Here is a 16,085-nt window from a genome sequence, read left to right as displayed (position 1 = left end):
CCTCTGGTGTATCTTCTTTTTTATGATTTGGCACAAACACTGTCCTTTAATTGCTGTGATTTTTTATCAACTAAACACTTTTTTTTTGTTCTAGGTATGGGAGCTCAAGGCTCTGGAACAGGAAGACTAGGCAGCCTCATGCTTTCTCGTCTCCTCATAACTACACTAGTGGCCCTTAACGCCTCCTGAAGGTTTTTCTCTTTTGAGCAGGATATCCACCTGACACCAATCTCTTTCACTCTCTCTTTCTCTCGCACACACACATACATGCACACACACACTTCATGCTCTTAACCCGTCCCTTGTTATTGCCACCCATCTCTGTCTGGCTTAATAGGATTGGCCTATATATGTGTGTCACTGACACTGCAGGATATTGGAATGTCAAACAAATAATGAAAGGATTTGTCAAGATGGAAACATGTCAGAATAACACAGAAAAGTGATCACCACTGCTGGAAAAAGGACATAATTGTTATGCATGATCAAACTGGAGCTGACTGATTTGAGTTACATGGCACAAAAATACTTTCCATTTTCTCTCTCTCTCTCTCTCTCTCTCTCTCTCTCTCTCTCTCTCTCTCTCTCTCTCTCTCTCTCTCTCTCTCTCTCTCTGTCTCTCTCTCTCTCTCTTTATGTTGACCTCTGCCACATTTGGATTCTTGAAAGCAATCAATGCCTTAAGGCTATTTGCGTACTAAAATGAACAACAAAACAGATCAGAGAGTGTGCTTCAGCCTCATATTGTTTCAGACACATAGTTTTCAGGCATTTAGGGTCATATGTGATTAGATTCTGCTAGGAATTATTTGCTTGTTCTTGCTTTAATACAAATGTAGTCTCAGTCTTTGTGTAAAACCTTTCAGCAGGCAGGTCTGAGTTAATCTGTAGCCAGAACTTGAGCTTGAGTAACGCTATCAAACGAGAAAACACAAATGACAGAAGTCACCTTAAACATAAGATGTGTTTTGAGTTCCCTTTCTACTTCTCTTACTGCTCGTATGAAGGAACCACGGTTCTTTGGAAAAAGCAACCTAGGTTAGAAAGCAGCCCTATTATCTTTTAAAGATCCTTCTTTTTTAGCCAACATCCTCCACATTCCCATTACTCCATTGTGGAATGTTATTAGCTCTCGAAGAGATCTGTCAGTTCCAGAGCAAGAGAAACTGCTCCTCTGGCCCTTTGATGGGATATAGCATTTTGTTCTTTTCCTCATGCTTGATAAATAATGGATGGCTCATGCATTAGGCATTCTGCAGAGTTAAGGCCAGAATATTCGTATACTCGTTAAGTGGCAATGCAGGCTTCACAAGCAATTTCCTTTTCAGCTTTCTATGTGCTACCATCCCGCTATATCCACTATCATCCAACCTGGGATTTAAAAAGTGGGTTAATGAAATTGGCAATCTATTGTTTCAGTTCTGTAGGAGAGCATGGGATAAACCCAGTGCCTTGATGAATGGCAACCTATTAAAATTCCTGCAAGAAGGGACAGGTTTTTGTTACTTGGTATATTTGGTAAATAAGCTTGCAGCAAAGTATGGGGCTTGGTGGGAATTGGATTTGATGTTAAACATTTTATAGCGCTTGAGGCATTTTTGAAGGATTTCACCGAGATAAAAGACCATACAAAGGTAGAGACGGAGCAGATTTGCCACATATTTTGAAGTCATCTGAGGGTGAAAATACATGTCCAAGCCTTAAAGATTATTCCAGTTCCATAATTATGGTACCTTGTAGGTAATGTGGTCATATAGAGATGAATGCTGTGCCATAATTGGAAATAATTAGTACAGAATTGTATGTGTGTAATGTTGAGCCTTTTCCTTGGGTTTCGGTTACTAAAACAGTATTTCTTAATATTGAGTTGTTCATCAATAAAAGAAAAAAAAAAGATCTTAGCAAGTGCAAATATACTGAATATGTACAAATTTATTAAATAGTTCTTATTATGAGATTTATATAAATCAAATTATAGATTGATTAGTATCTTTACCATGTTTTAATTTCAAACATTTAACTTATTCTATTAGCAGATCTTATTTTTTTCTTTGAAATAAATATTTTTTAATTTTTTTTAGGAAAAATTGTGTATCTGCCAATAGAACAAGATCATGTCAAGCTTTAGTAAAATATGTTTAAAATATTTTAGGCACATTTGACTACATGCAAGATATTTTCACTTGTTAAGATTTCAGTCCCAGTCCAGGATGTATTCCAGTCTCACACCTAGTGTTCCTGGGATTGACCAGGATAAAGGAGTTCCTGTAAACGAACAAACAGTTGAGCTACTGTAGCAACAATGAAAGCAAACAGATAGGTTCATGTCATGAGCCAAGTTAGTAAGTGAGAGGGATTTGTGGACGATCCTGTGTGTTTATCCCTTTTAAACTCAAAGTTATTTCTGAATAATACATAGTATTATTATATATAGTATCACAAGTAACTGAATAAAAGTGAATAATATCCTGGGTATCCATAGTCCCATAGCCAATATTAAATTTACTCTATTTCTATCTATCTGTTCCTATTCTAATAAGGGAATTTCATCATGGCCATCATCATATTCAGGACAAGCTTCAGCTTTATCATACATCCTAACTTTATTATATCGTAGCTCACTATCTGTGTAACATTTGGTCTTTAAAATATCTCACTAGTTTCTCGTTTAGAGAAATAGAGTGAAGAGGTAGTGACAATCACTGATGTCCGTGATAAAAATAGACCATCATGCTGAATAATCAGTAAGTGTCTAGACGGCAGCTGATGAGCTGGAAAACGCTCCCATCAGTCGTATTCATTTGGTTTGAGAGGCATATCATGTCGGCTCTTTATCTGGTGACCTTTTGATTAGAAAGGTGTGGGATCAGCTGACCAGCTGTAAGAACTGTGCCTTGGCCAGACGGTTTTGTGCCTGCTTCATCGCACTCGCATATGCTCTTTCTTAAAGTCCTGAGTAAGCACAACCAAGTGAACCAAGGTGACAACGAACCTTGTCTCTACTCAGCAAGAGCAGGCGTGGCACGTGGCCGTAGTGGTCCATACGAAAAACAAATCTAATCTGGAGGGCCTATCTACTCCCTTTCATGAAGGTCCGGGCCTCTGTGATTAGGCTACACAAGGCCACTCAATGAGATATTGATTTTTCTGCTTTGCTACTGAGGCTGTCACAATGCAGACTTTTTGATTGACTGATGCCAGCTTTCCTCCCTCCTCACTCACACTGAGGTTTTGCAGTGTCCTTGCATATCCTCCTGCTATACTGAGGCTTAGATAGCGTAACCTGGAAACTTATACAAAAGGAGGCACTTGAAACTAGTTTTGTCTCTTGATTTCATTTCTAATTTTTCTATTTCTATTTATTTATTTATTTATTTATTTATTTATTTATCTTTCTTTCATATCTTTATTTCTAATAGGATATTATTTTAATATAATTTTATGAATTATATGATTGTATCCTTGGTTTAAACTAATATGTGCTGATGAATTGAAGACATTTTCTTTCTTTTTTTCTTGGTGTATTTACTATCTAGAATTTTCTGTAAATTAACATACTTTTAATACAGTATCTGCGTCTAGACATATCAATTCACAAAGAATCGTTGCTGTGATTTTTTTTTAGACTCATTTTAGGATTGTGCAGTCTGTTTATAAAATAGTGTACATTTATATGGAATAATTTTATGGCCCTGAGTAAATCTACAAATTTGTCTGTTCTATTTAAAAAGTAGAAACTTTTTTTCAGTATCAGTATTCTTTAAAACATTACTACAGTAATTTATGAATAATCTTGACCAGTATCATTTTTCTCCCCACAATGTAAATAGTAACAGTATATTTTTAAATTTGGTCAGTAAAGATAATCTAGTAATGTTTTTTTTTGTTGTTGTTTTTTTTTTTATACAATGTTTGGCCATGAATTTAATACTGATGTATTGATTCATAATCTCCATGAGATGACTCGCCTATAATATTAATATTTTCACATTGAAAAGTAACTGTTTTTGCCTTGTATACCTAAACTGTGCATGTGGGAAAATTGTTTGGTGCATATGTATTGAATTTTATAAACCTGTAACTTAATAAAAATACTCAAAGACAAATGTCTGTGAGTCATGTCTTATTAGGCATTAGGAGGAAAAAAGAATGTGCAAAGTTCTATGGCGTGATTCATATTCAGAGTGAGTGAAAAGTACTGCTAGGCCACAATCTGACCCTTTCAATATAGCCAGCTCTGTGCATCAAGAGAAAGCATACAGTACAGAAAAAGCTAATTGCTTAATAGTTCTATCCTAATGTGAGCCTTTGCAGTCCAATAAAGCTTTGAGAAGCTAAACACAAAGGCTTTGCACATGAATGAACCCACTGACTTTTTTATTCTATGTGATCTAAGAAGATTACAGATGCCATGACTGCTTGTAGAACAAAGTATTTATTTTTCCAACAAAGTCAAAGAGTATTAAGCCACTTTTTATGCTTCTTATCAAGTGATATTAGGGTGATAATAGCCATGGTGATCATTTAATTACCAGAGTACACTTAGACTGTGGAAAAACTAATAATAAGCTAATAACTTTTTTAGGTTTTCTCCTAATCAGTTATTTATTTCAATATGCCCCTGTGTAATGTTTTGTTTCTTTGTTTGTTTTAACACTCATCTGGAAATGCGGTTCTGAAATAATGCCATTAAAGTCTAATTTTGATTATTTATTTTACTAGACATTTGAATCAAAAAGAAGATCATACTGCAAGTATACAAAAAAAAAAATTTAATCCCAGTATTTGAGTGCTAATGATGATTTTCATCCCGGTAGAGCCGATCAAGGTTTTAAAGTTCTGGTCAAATTACACTGGAAAAAAGCTCATTAAAAGTATGTAATTCAAATGCGTACATTGGTTCTATGTGGTTGAACTTAGTAACATTAGCACAATTAGTTGATTTGATCATGTATTTTTTAAAGCACCTGAATAAAATAAAAAAAATAAAAAAACTCCAGCCCACACATAAGCTTAGACTTGAACTCTCTGTATTGGTGGTTTAAAACAAGCACTTTGTAACTGTTCTATTATTCCATATGTGTAGCCACTGTTTAAATCTATTATTACAGTTATTTATCTACTTGTTAGAAATGTTTTTAAATTGTGTTTTTTGGTTTAAGCAATGAAATAACGTTTTGTGTAGAAATGTGATATTTTTACGTAAACTATTTTTTCTTAAATATAACTGAGCACATATTCCTGGCCATATATATATATTTTGTAGTTTACTATTACACTTAGTTTACAAAGAAATTAGGACAATGTTTGCAATATACTTTGCCAAGTATAGCTTCATTCAGTCAAGACAAAGCCACAGTTTTGATTGAGATCGCGCTTCCTACTTACAATATCACACTTGATTGTGTGAAAAGTCGGGTCAGATATGTGTTATATAAGCAGTTTGTGACCAAATCTAAAAAATTATTTAATGTCACACTTCAAGCATGTAGGTCTGTGTGGCAAACAGCTTGTTTAAAAGCCCAAAAGCAGACACAAAGCAACCAATTCAGACTGCTGAAGCAGTACAAACTATTAAGTTGGCAATACATCCTCAAAGTTACATCATTTTACCCTATTATTACTGGTGTATATTATAAATGTAAACAAGAAAACAGAACTTTTTTCAATTATATATACGGTTGAACAAGAATCAACAATTCTAGGTAAAGATACAATGTCACATCATTAGTAATGTGACTTAAACCCAATCTGTGTATATTTAAAATTACTATTTATTTGTTGGAAACAAAACATCATTGCCTGGGATTGGAAAAGAGCAAAGTCTTGGGGTTTCTCAATGGATAAATGGGATGACATCATGTCTTGAAAGAAAAGATGACTTTTTTGGAGAGTTAAAGACTGTGCAGGTACAAAAAAAGTGGCTAAGACATTGAGATTTTTAATTGTAATTAACACATTTTTATTAGTTTGAAATGAAAAATCAAAAATACTGTATGCTATATGTGGGCTTCATAATTTTTGACATAAAATACACATAATACTGAAAAAAAAATACACTCAAATGTCACAAATTCTGAAGTCTAGAATTTTCCTATTTTACTCTCAAAAATATATTTTTCTTCTTTTCACTACTGAGGTGTGCCAGAAGGGTCACGTGAAATAAGAAAAACGTTGCATCTTGTACCACCGTCAAGCAAGCTTGCTGTATAATGGAGCTGTGTATGGGCACACCAGTCCAAATACCCATGCTGACGGCTATACAATGCTACTGTAAAAGCACCAACAATTGGTACATGAGCATCAGAACTGGAGCACGGAGCAACGGAAGAAAGCCTGGACCCGTATTCATGTATAATCTTAGTGTAAAGAGTTGCTCCTAAAAATGAAATTCTAATTTTTTTTAAAAAAAAATTTGGTTGTTTCCTCCTAAAATTAAAAAGAAGATCTTAGTAAAGATAAAATTTATTCATAAAGCACCGTACCCTTAAAATGGCTCTTAAGTGTTAGGAGTAGTGAGGATGACTTTTAAGAGGCTTTAAGAGTTTCTTTAGCAGAGAAGAAAACAGCCAAAAGGTGAAGAGAGAAGAACTGTATTGTATACAATATTTAATAATGATAGTGAGTAAATAATCATGTATAGGGATTATTTTTGTGACCAGTCGTATTAGATATAACATTTCAGACACAGCACAGAAATTAGACATATATAGCGTATAGAGATACGCTAACACCTCCGAAAGAGAGCTGTAATGCCGTAGCGGCAGAAATGATATCATTTGGCGCTCTGACATTTCTGTGCTGTTTTGGAGACGTTTACATTTACATTACATTTGTAACACACAGATGTTAGTCATTTTAGTCACAGATGATCATCTCTAATATGATCGGTCACGAATGTAGTCCCTAAACAATATAGTCTCAAATATCTTATAATTTATTAATATTTTTATATAAATGAAATATATGACATGTCTTTAAAAGATTGTGTCTTACACAGCAACGTGGTCAGACCCACCTGTTACAGCCCCAAAAGTTTGTATTTTCCTTGCTGAGAGCTGCTCTGATCGGGAATTAATCAGTTTTAAGCCAAGAATACTATTTAAAAATCTTTATGCTAAATTATAAGATTCTTATATCATATGGATGACCAGGTGTGTGTTTGTCCCTTACCTGTGGAAGAGATAGCACCAGAATGCACTGTGGGAAGAATGCAAGCTGGTAGAGGTATTTGGGTAATATTCTGGTAGGAAACCTTTATTCTAGGCATTCATGTGGATGTTTCTTTGACACGTATCACCTGCCTTAACATTTAACCTCTTCATTGCAAAAGTATTTCAGTAATAAGTAATGTGCATTTATACTTATTCATTCTGTGAGCATCTGTGAAATCTGTGGTATATTGGTGAAGATTTTTTTCTTGTTGTTGTTAAAAATGAATATATTTCACATTCATCTAAAAATATTTTAATGTATGAAACAACTGACTGCTGGAAGGGTTCTGTATCTGAAATATAGAATACCAATGTTTTAGTGCTAGTGTCACAAATGTCTTTCAAATTCAAATACCATTCACCACTGCTTTTTCTCTGTTTTGAAAAATTGTCTGTTCCTTCAGCATTATTTTTTCCCATTTTACACCTGAAACATTTCTTTTTTTAGCAATTCAGGTATGCCAGAAGGGTAACGTGAAAGAAAAAAAAATTAAATCAGGATCGAGTTGTCTAAAAAATGATCATGTCTAGCAGCCTCAGCCACATTCATGAAAATCAGTTACATGGGCAGATTTCCTTAACATTTGCAGGACTGGGTAAAAATAAATAAATAAATAAATAAATAAATAAATAAATAAATAAATAATAATAATAATAATAATAATAATAATAATAATAATAATAATAATAATAATAATTCAGTATTGTTATGATTTTTTGTAAAGGAAAGTTGATTCATAAAAAACATGAAAGTACAAGAAATGGGTTAATAGAAGCTACACCACACAGATTTTGAAGAAATGTACCTTTTTTTTAGCTGTGTCCATAAAAGCAGTTGTATTCCTGGCCAAAATGAATAAAACACTAAATTTTTTTGTGTTTTACTGTACATGTGTGTGCATTTGTATGTATATGTGTGCATATGATCATTGATCATGTGTGTTGGAAGACACAGAAAATATTTGTGTGTATGTGTGTGTGTGTGTGTGTGTGTGTGTGTGTGTGTGTGTGTGTGTGTGTGTGTGTGTGTGTATTCAGTGAGTGTACGTGCTTGTGTGTTTGCATGTGGCCTGCAGTAGACTGGCATTCCTGACCAGGATAAAGCAGTTATTAAAACTGTTCAATTTGATAGGCATTCTATGAATATCGACAAAATCCATTTTATTTTTACTTATATATTTATTTTTATGAACTGAGAGAGTCTGCACAACAAGGCAAGGCAAGGCAAGATATTTTTGACCACACCTTTGTGCTAAAAGGATCTTGGCAGGTCATAACATAACCACAACTGTGGAATAAAGTGGCTTTAAAACCTCCAACAGAGTACCAACATATTCAAAAGGTCACATCCTCCTGTTGAGGAGCTAAACCCACGTCATCTCACAATATTTCCTTTTCTACCACAAAAATAGCAAGTGCACGTGAAAAGCTCTGATGTATGGTTATTAAATGATTTGGAATTGGTACTTCTTAAACAGGACACACGTCAATTTAGCCAAAGCTTAACAACACAGAATATACAATACTCATATACTCATACTGTAGTATTTCAGCTGTACAGTTAATGAAAATGATTCATGTCAATTCCTGCTTTATAAATATTGCTTTATTTTTGTTAGCTCTCTAGGATGGAAACAGAACAAAGCAAGCAGGTACATACAAAACTAATAACCCCAGTAGTGGCAGAATTCATCCAACTTTCTAAAAGAATTGTGTGGAATTGTAGTATTTTTAGATGTAGTACTAGATTTTTTCAAGCTTTTGGCTTCTTATTGTATTACGGATTATTTTTCTAGTAGTAGAGTACTGTATTAATCTCCAAGGAGAAATTTGGCATCACAACAACCACAACACTAGAGCAACAGGGAAGGCAAAGACCTACATTTTATTTAAAGTGATTTTTGTACAGATTAATTGTAGGATATATATTACCAATGATACACTGTGTTAGACAAGTTTAATGAGCAGAGGTAGAGTGTACGTCTAAAAAGAAAATAATTTTAAAAAATTGTCTAATTATCCATTTATACCTGTAAAAAGGAATGGTGTGACCCACTGAAAAAGTGTCAGCTGTCAGCAACTGAATATTTCCCAGATGCAAGCAAATTAATGCAAATTAATGCTTTTTTTATTTTTATTTTTTTATGTTTTTTAGTTTTCCTTTTTTTTTGTAAGTTATAGGTTTTATATCAGTGTGTGTGAGGAGCAGTAATAGTGTATAAATCAATGTACATTGAAAAAACCTTAAAGTCATAAATACATAAAGTACCTAACTTTGTTAGCACGGGGCTGCTCTCTTGTCTACTAAAGAAGCAGTGCTGCTGTGTGTCTAGTATGGCATGGATTAGGTGTTTGCCTTGTTTGCAATTTTCCTTCATCCTCTCAGTTTTGTGCACTGTGTCTTTCCATAAGCACCTCCATGATGTCTATTTTACTTAGCTTATTTAGCTGCACACATACTGTATATGTATATTGTAATTTGATAATTTCCCTGGTATTAATTTTTTATTATTATTATTATTATTTATTTATTTATTTATTTCCATTTTTTTTCTTGTGGTATCTTTTATTTGTGTCTGTTGAATTTGTTCTAACCCCTGCCATGCTCTGTTGGAAAAGCTTAAATAAGAAAAGGTACATTCACTACTAAGACTACTAAGAACCCCTGTGACTCTTTCTAATTCGCTACACTTCTAATCTCCTAATGGCAGTGCTATCAGATCAGTGTTAGGGGTGGGCCTGGGTCATGATTTCTGGCAAGCTGAATGGTGAGTAATTAGAGGTGGATCTGAGTGCTTTCCTAATTAAGTATAAATGCCAAGCTTGTCAAGAAGGGGCATCAGCCCCATCTGAATGCCGGTTGGAGATTTTATTAGTAAACAACCCACAGGAAGTCTTTTTTTATCAGTGAAACACACATTTGCTTTTACTCTGGACTTGCAATGATCATGCTATAGCTGTATGTTTTGTTTGCAATGGTACTGAAGAAAAAGAGCTTATCTCTTAGCAACCCTCATTTATATTTCTCAGCATGGCGAATGAATAAAAACTGTCATACCCTCAGTGATCAGAAGTAACTTTAAAAGTACTGAAAGGTGATGTGAATAACATTGATTATCTCATTGAAGTTGCACCTGTCAAGGGGTGGAATATATTAGGCAGCAAGTGAACAGTCAGTTCTTGAAGTGGATGTTTTGGAACAGGAAGAAGCATAAGGATCTGGAGGACAAAATTGACTATACCCCTGGATCAGAGCTTCTCCAAAACAGCACTTCCAATAGCCGGTCTTTAAATACCATGATAGAGGAAGCACACCTGATGGAAAGCAGTTTCATAACCCCTGAAAAACTCATCTGAAAACCTCAGAGACCTACAAGCAGAGTAATGGCACAGTACTGGACAAATTAAACACACTGTTAAAAGCTTTAAAAGTAAACAGTAAAACCTGATTAAAACCTGAACAACTGATTAAATGGTCAAAGAGTCATAGGAGCATAAGGGTCACTGATACATGTGGTGAGTGAATGGTAGCAGGTCCAATCCCACAGAAGAAATACTGTAGCATAAATTGCTGAAATTGATGCCTCTGCCTTGTGTGCATGGCGGTACATGTTTTCCTTGTTCATTGGGGTTTACTTGAGGTACCCTAGTCCCCCACACACCCACACCCCAGTCCAGAAACAAGAATTGTAGGCCGATTGGCATCTCTAAATTATTTGTGGTGTGTAAATAGATGTGTGTATGTGATTGTGCCCTATGCCCTTGGCCAGCACTCAACCCATGGTGTTCCACCTTGTGCCCCAAGTCTGCTGGGATAAGCAGTAAATTAAATGAATGCATGGATGAATGGATTTCAAAGACTAATATTTTAAATGTTGATTTTGGCATTGGTCTTGGTGTTAGTGATTCACATCTTTTAAGGAAGCATTTATCTTTGGACAGCAGCCTTTTTTTAGTTCTACCAACACTTAATTAGGTGCTTAGTTTAATCAGGTGTGATAGCAGAAGGGAAAAACAATGAAATGTGGAAGGCAGAGTAGAAAGCTCTACAACATGATGAGGCAGAGCTGTGACTTGGGTTTTTAAAATGGATTTATCACGTCGTATATAATAAAATATAGTCAAGCTTTGGGGTAGGGCTTATAAAACTGCATTTCAGTAACACTGTAGTTTGGGCTCTTATGCATAGACCTCTTATAACATCAAGTCAGGTCAAGAAGCTTTTATTTAACATGCAAAGACTATTTATATTTCTATCTGTAATTGTACCTACTTCTGATTATTGTCAAATTTAATATTCATGTCTATTGTGTAATTTGAACTCACAGTCAGTAAGTTTACTCAACTTCTTGACTCTATTCATCATGTTCAGTCGGATGAATGAAACGACTCATTACCAATGTCAAAGGTTTTGCTTCTTTTTCTTATGTAAGTGGTACTGAAGACCTAAGCTTATTATTAGTACTATTTCAATTCCCCTATTACAAGTATTCTTTGTAGAGTTCCTGCATGCTCTGAATTGTCTCTGGTCATTTTCCGGAACTTCAACTAAATAGTCCTTAGACAAGTGTTATTTTAGTTGAAGCTCCTCTGTTGAATGCACAGGAATTAGTCCCCCTTTTTCAGTCATTTTGTTCGACCATCCTCGACTCCGTTTGCTCCATTTCAAAAAACAACAAACCGGGTTTAAATCTCAGGCATGGCTGAATGATAGCACATGGATGCTTAGGCAAGAGGGTAGTTATAAGCAGATTGTAAAAGGGGGGCTTGGTGGGAAGCTACAAATTTGTGAGAAATTTGTGGAAAAAAAAAAAAAACATCTCTCTGACTACTTTCCAGAAAGCTGTTAAAACTGGCAAGAAAAATAATTTCTCAGATATTATAGCCAACTATGGACTTAGACCTAAAGTTTATTTAATACTATTAGCTCAATTCTCAAAATCCCAGTCTGTCAGGGCCTTGAGGTGTCCTCTAAACCATGTGAAGTCTCTTTTTAGCACTTTTTATGGGTAAAATTGAGAGGTTCAATCTGCATTTCTGCCTTCTGCTTCTGATCTTTCAACTGACCCAGAGTGCTGTGAAGACTTTAATCATTTTCAACATTTTTCCCTTTCTTGTTTAAATGATGATATTCCCCACATAAAGCCCACAAGATTTCTACATAGTGCTATCCCTTTTCATCTCCTAAACAAGATAATAACAGGCCTGAGTATCTTGTTCATGATAAACATTTGCATAATGTCTGCCACTCTTTATGCTTTTTTTTAAAATGTGGTAGTACTTTTCCAAAGATTCTCCAAAAAAAAAAGGGTTAAAGTTTTCTTTACTCTTTAAAGTTTTGGTAAAAGTAGTTCTTTGTCTGTGGTGAAATTTGAAAAGACATGAGATTTTTTTAAACAGTCTTGTCTGGATTTGAAAGCTTTTCACAGCACAGAGACAGCCTTGTTGGAGGTGACTAATGATTTGCTTCTCTTAAGACCTGGATGGCAAACAAATCTGATATTTTTTTTCTATGGCTCATACAAACCTACTAATGTTTAACTTAAGAGTGCTGGCTACAGTATATCTTTGATGCCCTGGCACAATATGATAGTCTGTGAGTGAAGAATTGTGGGTCTTCGTTTAATTGCAACCTTAGATTTAAGCAGTATATCAACTGTCAGAGAACTTTTTTTATCCACAAGTTTATTAACAAGTTTTTATCCACTATCCGATTTCTTAATTCAAATCTTTTCTTTCTTCAGGACTTCAGGACACTGTCATTTATTTTATATTTCATGTCATTTGGATGACTGTAATTTGTGGTATTTCAGTAAGGCTGACAATGGAAAATGCATCCGTAAAATTACTTACCGTCACCAAGTACCAAAACCCTGGTTTCGGCATCCTTGTGCTGACTCCATTACAACAGTTACAAAAGTTTTTAAGCTTTTAACAGTGTGTTAAATCTTTGCACTACTGTGCCATTACTCTGCCTGTAGGTCTCTGAAGGCTTTAGAGAGTCTTTGCAGGGGTTATGAAACTGCTTCCCATCAGGTGTGCTTCCTCTCTCATGGTATTTAAAGGAAATGTAATCATATTTTTAAAAAGTAACATTATAATTTACCTTTCTTCAGTAGATTCTGTACTTGACTTTGTTCAACTGTTTGTGTTGCATGTGCTTTATAAAAAAAATTATATACATAATGACCTATTTACTGACAAATTACTGACTTAGTGACTTATTTACCAATTTAAATACTTAGTAACTTCTTATTTACTTATTTGCTGACTTACTTATGCATCTAAACCACTTTTACATCACCTTGAACATACAGAATAAAACTTATGACTTATGTCGTATAAACAAACAAGCCACCATTCTGCCTTATTGATTACTTTGCTTTCTTAACGAAAGCTGAATGATGGTTATTCGATCATGTTGCCAAGGGGTTGAATGTCAGTAGCCTTTTTGCATGACTATGAATGTGAATGTAATTTCCTGTGGTAAACATTCAGCACGCATTAAAATGCTTCATTTGGGATTGAGTCCATTGACATGGATACAGTGTATGATTGCAAATGAAAAACAAGCCTGACAAACAACCCAACAGTTATAATCAGTGTTTTTATATGTTAATGTCTCACTCATACAGCTACAAGAGATAAGACAAGAATTTAAAAAAAAAAAAACTCTCTCTAAGTTTTGAACATTAGCTTTAAAGTGGAATGCAGTTTCGCAGTGGAAGGTCAGCTAGGACCAGTTTCATGTCACATTCATTTTATGAAAGCAGCAGGAGGCCAGAGAGGCAACACAATATTGTAATTCTTGGGAAATAACAAGGCTTTCAGTCTTCATCTGAACCAATTGCTGCCTGAGCCACTGAAAAAAAATACAACATTTTGCCGCACTCAGACAAGGGCACATGCCGAACGCTTTGTATTTCCTGTCCTTAGCAATGACATGCTAATCCGTAACTCAATAAAACAGTCCAAGGACATTTCTGCAGTGAGTGAGCATCTCAGCGTGAGGTATTGGTCCGCATCTCTTATTGGCGTCCAGGCATGATTTGGAATATCTTTATTTTACAACTCATTAGGCAGCCTCGTTTGGTGAAGGTTCAGCCTAAGTCACCCTAGCAGGTGCCGTGTGAAACGCTATGCAAGGTGAAGTGGGGTGTCAGAATTTTAATGCCTTAGTTAATCTGTTGGCAAATACTCGGCCTTTCTTTATGTGTTTGTCCTTGGTGGGAAATCTAGGTTAAGACCTCACTGTAGTCCTGACAGCCATCTGTAGACTCTGGTGTTTAGTATTCAATGCGAGGCCTGCAAGAGTTTAAGCAATCTTGCCAACAATCTGCCCAGGGATTCACAAAGCTTCATGTCTCTTCTGCTACACACTGACCTCTGCCTCTGAGTGGGTGGTGATATGCACACATGTTCAACAAGCAATGATGTGGCATGTTTTAGGCAACTCTCCTTATGCTGATTAACTTTCACCCTAACATGCAGGCACACTACAATTTGGAGAAATTGCAAGATTCTTGAAAGCAGTGCTGACTCCTGATATTAAGCTTTAGTGGAAGGTTGAAATGTTGTGACATGGCCTATTTTTGTTAGTGGAAATTTTAGCAAGCTGTTATACATTCCTTGTAGTTGTTTGGCTTGGTCAATATATTCTTTTTTGCATTTTGCATGTCTGACATGTCACACATGCTGCTACTGAGTTAACAATGATCCTGACATCTTCTGCTCCCTGGACCTTCCTGTGCCATACTGATGCCCTACTTTTGGTTAGAGTCTCATCACTTGGAGTCCGCTTGCTGCTGCTGAGGATGACCCCAAATGGGCAGCCTAAATATACATGAGATACCACTTAGAAACCATGAAGATGCAACTGCAATTGAAATGAACCATTTTCACTCAGGTTTTCATGAGTAAAATGGTCAGAAAATAGTCTTTTTAATTTTCTGGTTACATAATTTACTTTTTGAACATATAGTAAAACACATATGGTACAAGCACCATGCAAATATAATTGAGCTGAATTGAATTAAATACCTCAGATATATTCAAATTTCATTCAAATTTCATTCAAACAGGATTCTCAATGTAATACTCTATTACCAGAACAGGACATTCTGACAATCTACTGGTGGTTCATTTCATCACTTTGCAAGACCAGGGCTCCCCAGACAACACTTGTCTTGAGTAATTTGTGATAAACAAGACATAAAAAAGAACCAAGGACATTGCTCCTTGGTAAAGGTTGAGTGTGTGCCAATATTGTATGAGCCTGTGACCTCAAATATCCGTTCAATGAAAGAGATTGGTTTTCCAATGGGGATGTCTTGAGTGCTGATAGCAATCAAATTTATTCTGCCTTATAACCTAAGGTGTGCAGTGTACTCATTGCATATTTAACACTTATTTAGTCATTTAGTCTATTTTAAGCAGAGTTATGGACAAATCTACAAGTCATACAAATAATCTAGTGTATCATAGTCTATTATGAAGCTGATGATAGATAAAACTTGAGTAGTGTCCTAATGGTGTTCAGTGTACTCAGGATGTTAGAATGTGGTCTATTAAGATGGATAGTTCCTTTAGAAAAGATTATTATAATATATGTGAAAATTGAAAGGTGTAAGCACAATGGATAAATACACCTGCATTATTGGTTTGATCACTAAGTATATCATTTCAAAAGGATGATACTTGCTGAACAATTCTGCTGACAGGATAATAGGCTAATCATTTTATATCAAATTGTAATCTTATGAGAAATGCCAAGCCATTCTAGATTCAATTAAAATATAATGGCTGTACCATCAGGGACATGTACTTCTACACTTCTAGCAAAGAGACTTTGTTTGTAGAAATAATAACTTT

At 35.1% G+C, this 16,085-nt stretch overlaps 1 protein-coding gene across 3 annotated transcripts in view; it reads left to right on the top strand.

The window, feature by feature from the left end:
• Positions 1 to 4,102, top strand: part of cntn3b (contactin 3b) — a 94,119-nt gene extending 90,017 nt beyond the window's left edge. For all 3 annotated transcript variants that reach the window (XM_027146238.2, XM_027146237.2, XM_047814346.1), the window contains one exon: positions 95 to 4,102. In XM_027146238.2, coding sequence (XP_027002039.1) covers positions 95 to 189 — 95 coding nt within the window. In that variant the 3' untranslated portion in view covers positions 190 to 4,102. The remainder of the gene's footprint in view (positions 1 to 94) is intronic.
• The last annotated feature ends 11,983 nt before the right edge of the window (positions 4,103 to 16,085 follow it).

The sequence above is a fragment of the Tachysurus fulvidraco genome, chromosome 5 (assembly GCF_022655615.1).
Source record: "Tachysurus fulvidraco isolate hzauxx_2018 chromosome 5, HZAU_PFXX_2.0, whole genome shotgun sequence".
Classification (NCBI taxonomy): Eukaryota; Metazoa; Chordata; class Actinopteri; order Siluriformes; family Bagridae; genus Tachysurus; species Tachysurus fulvidraco.
Note: the sequence above shows the minus strand (reverse complement) of the source record. Positions and strands in the feature narration are given on the sequence as shown.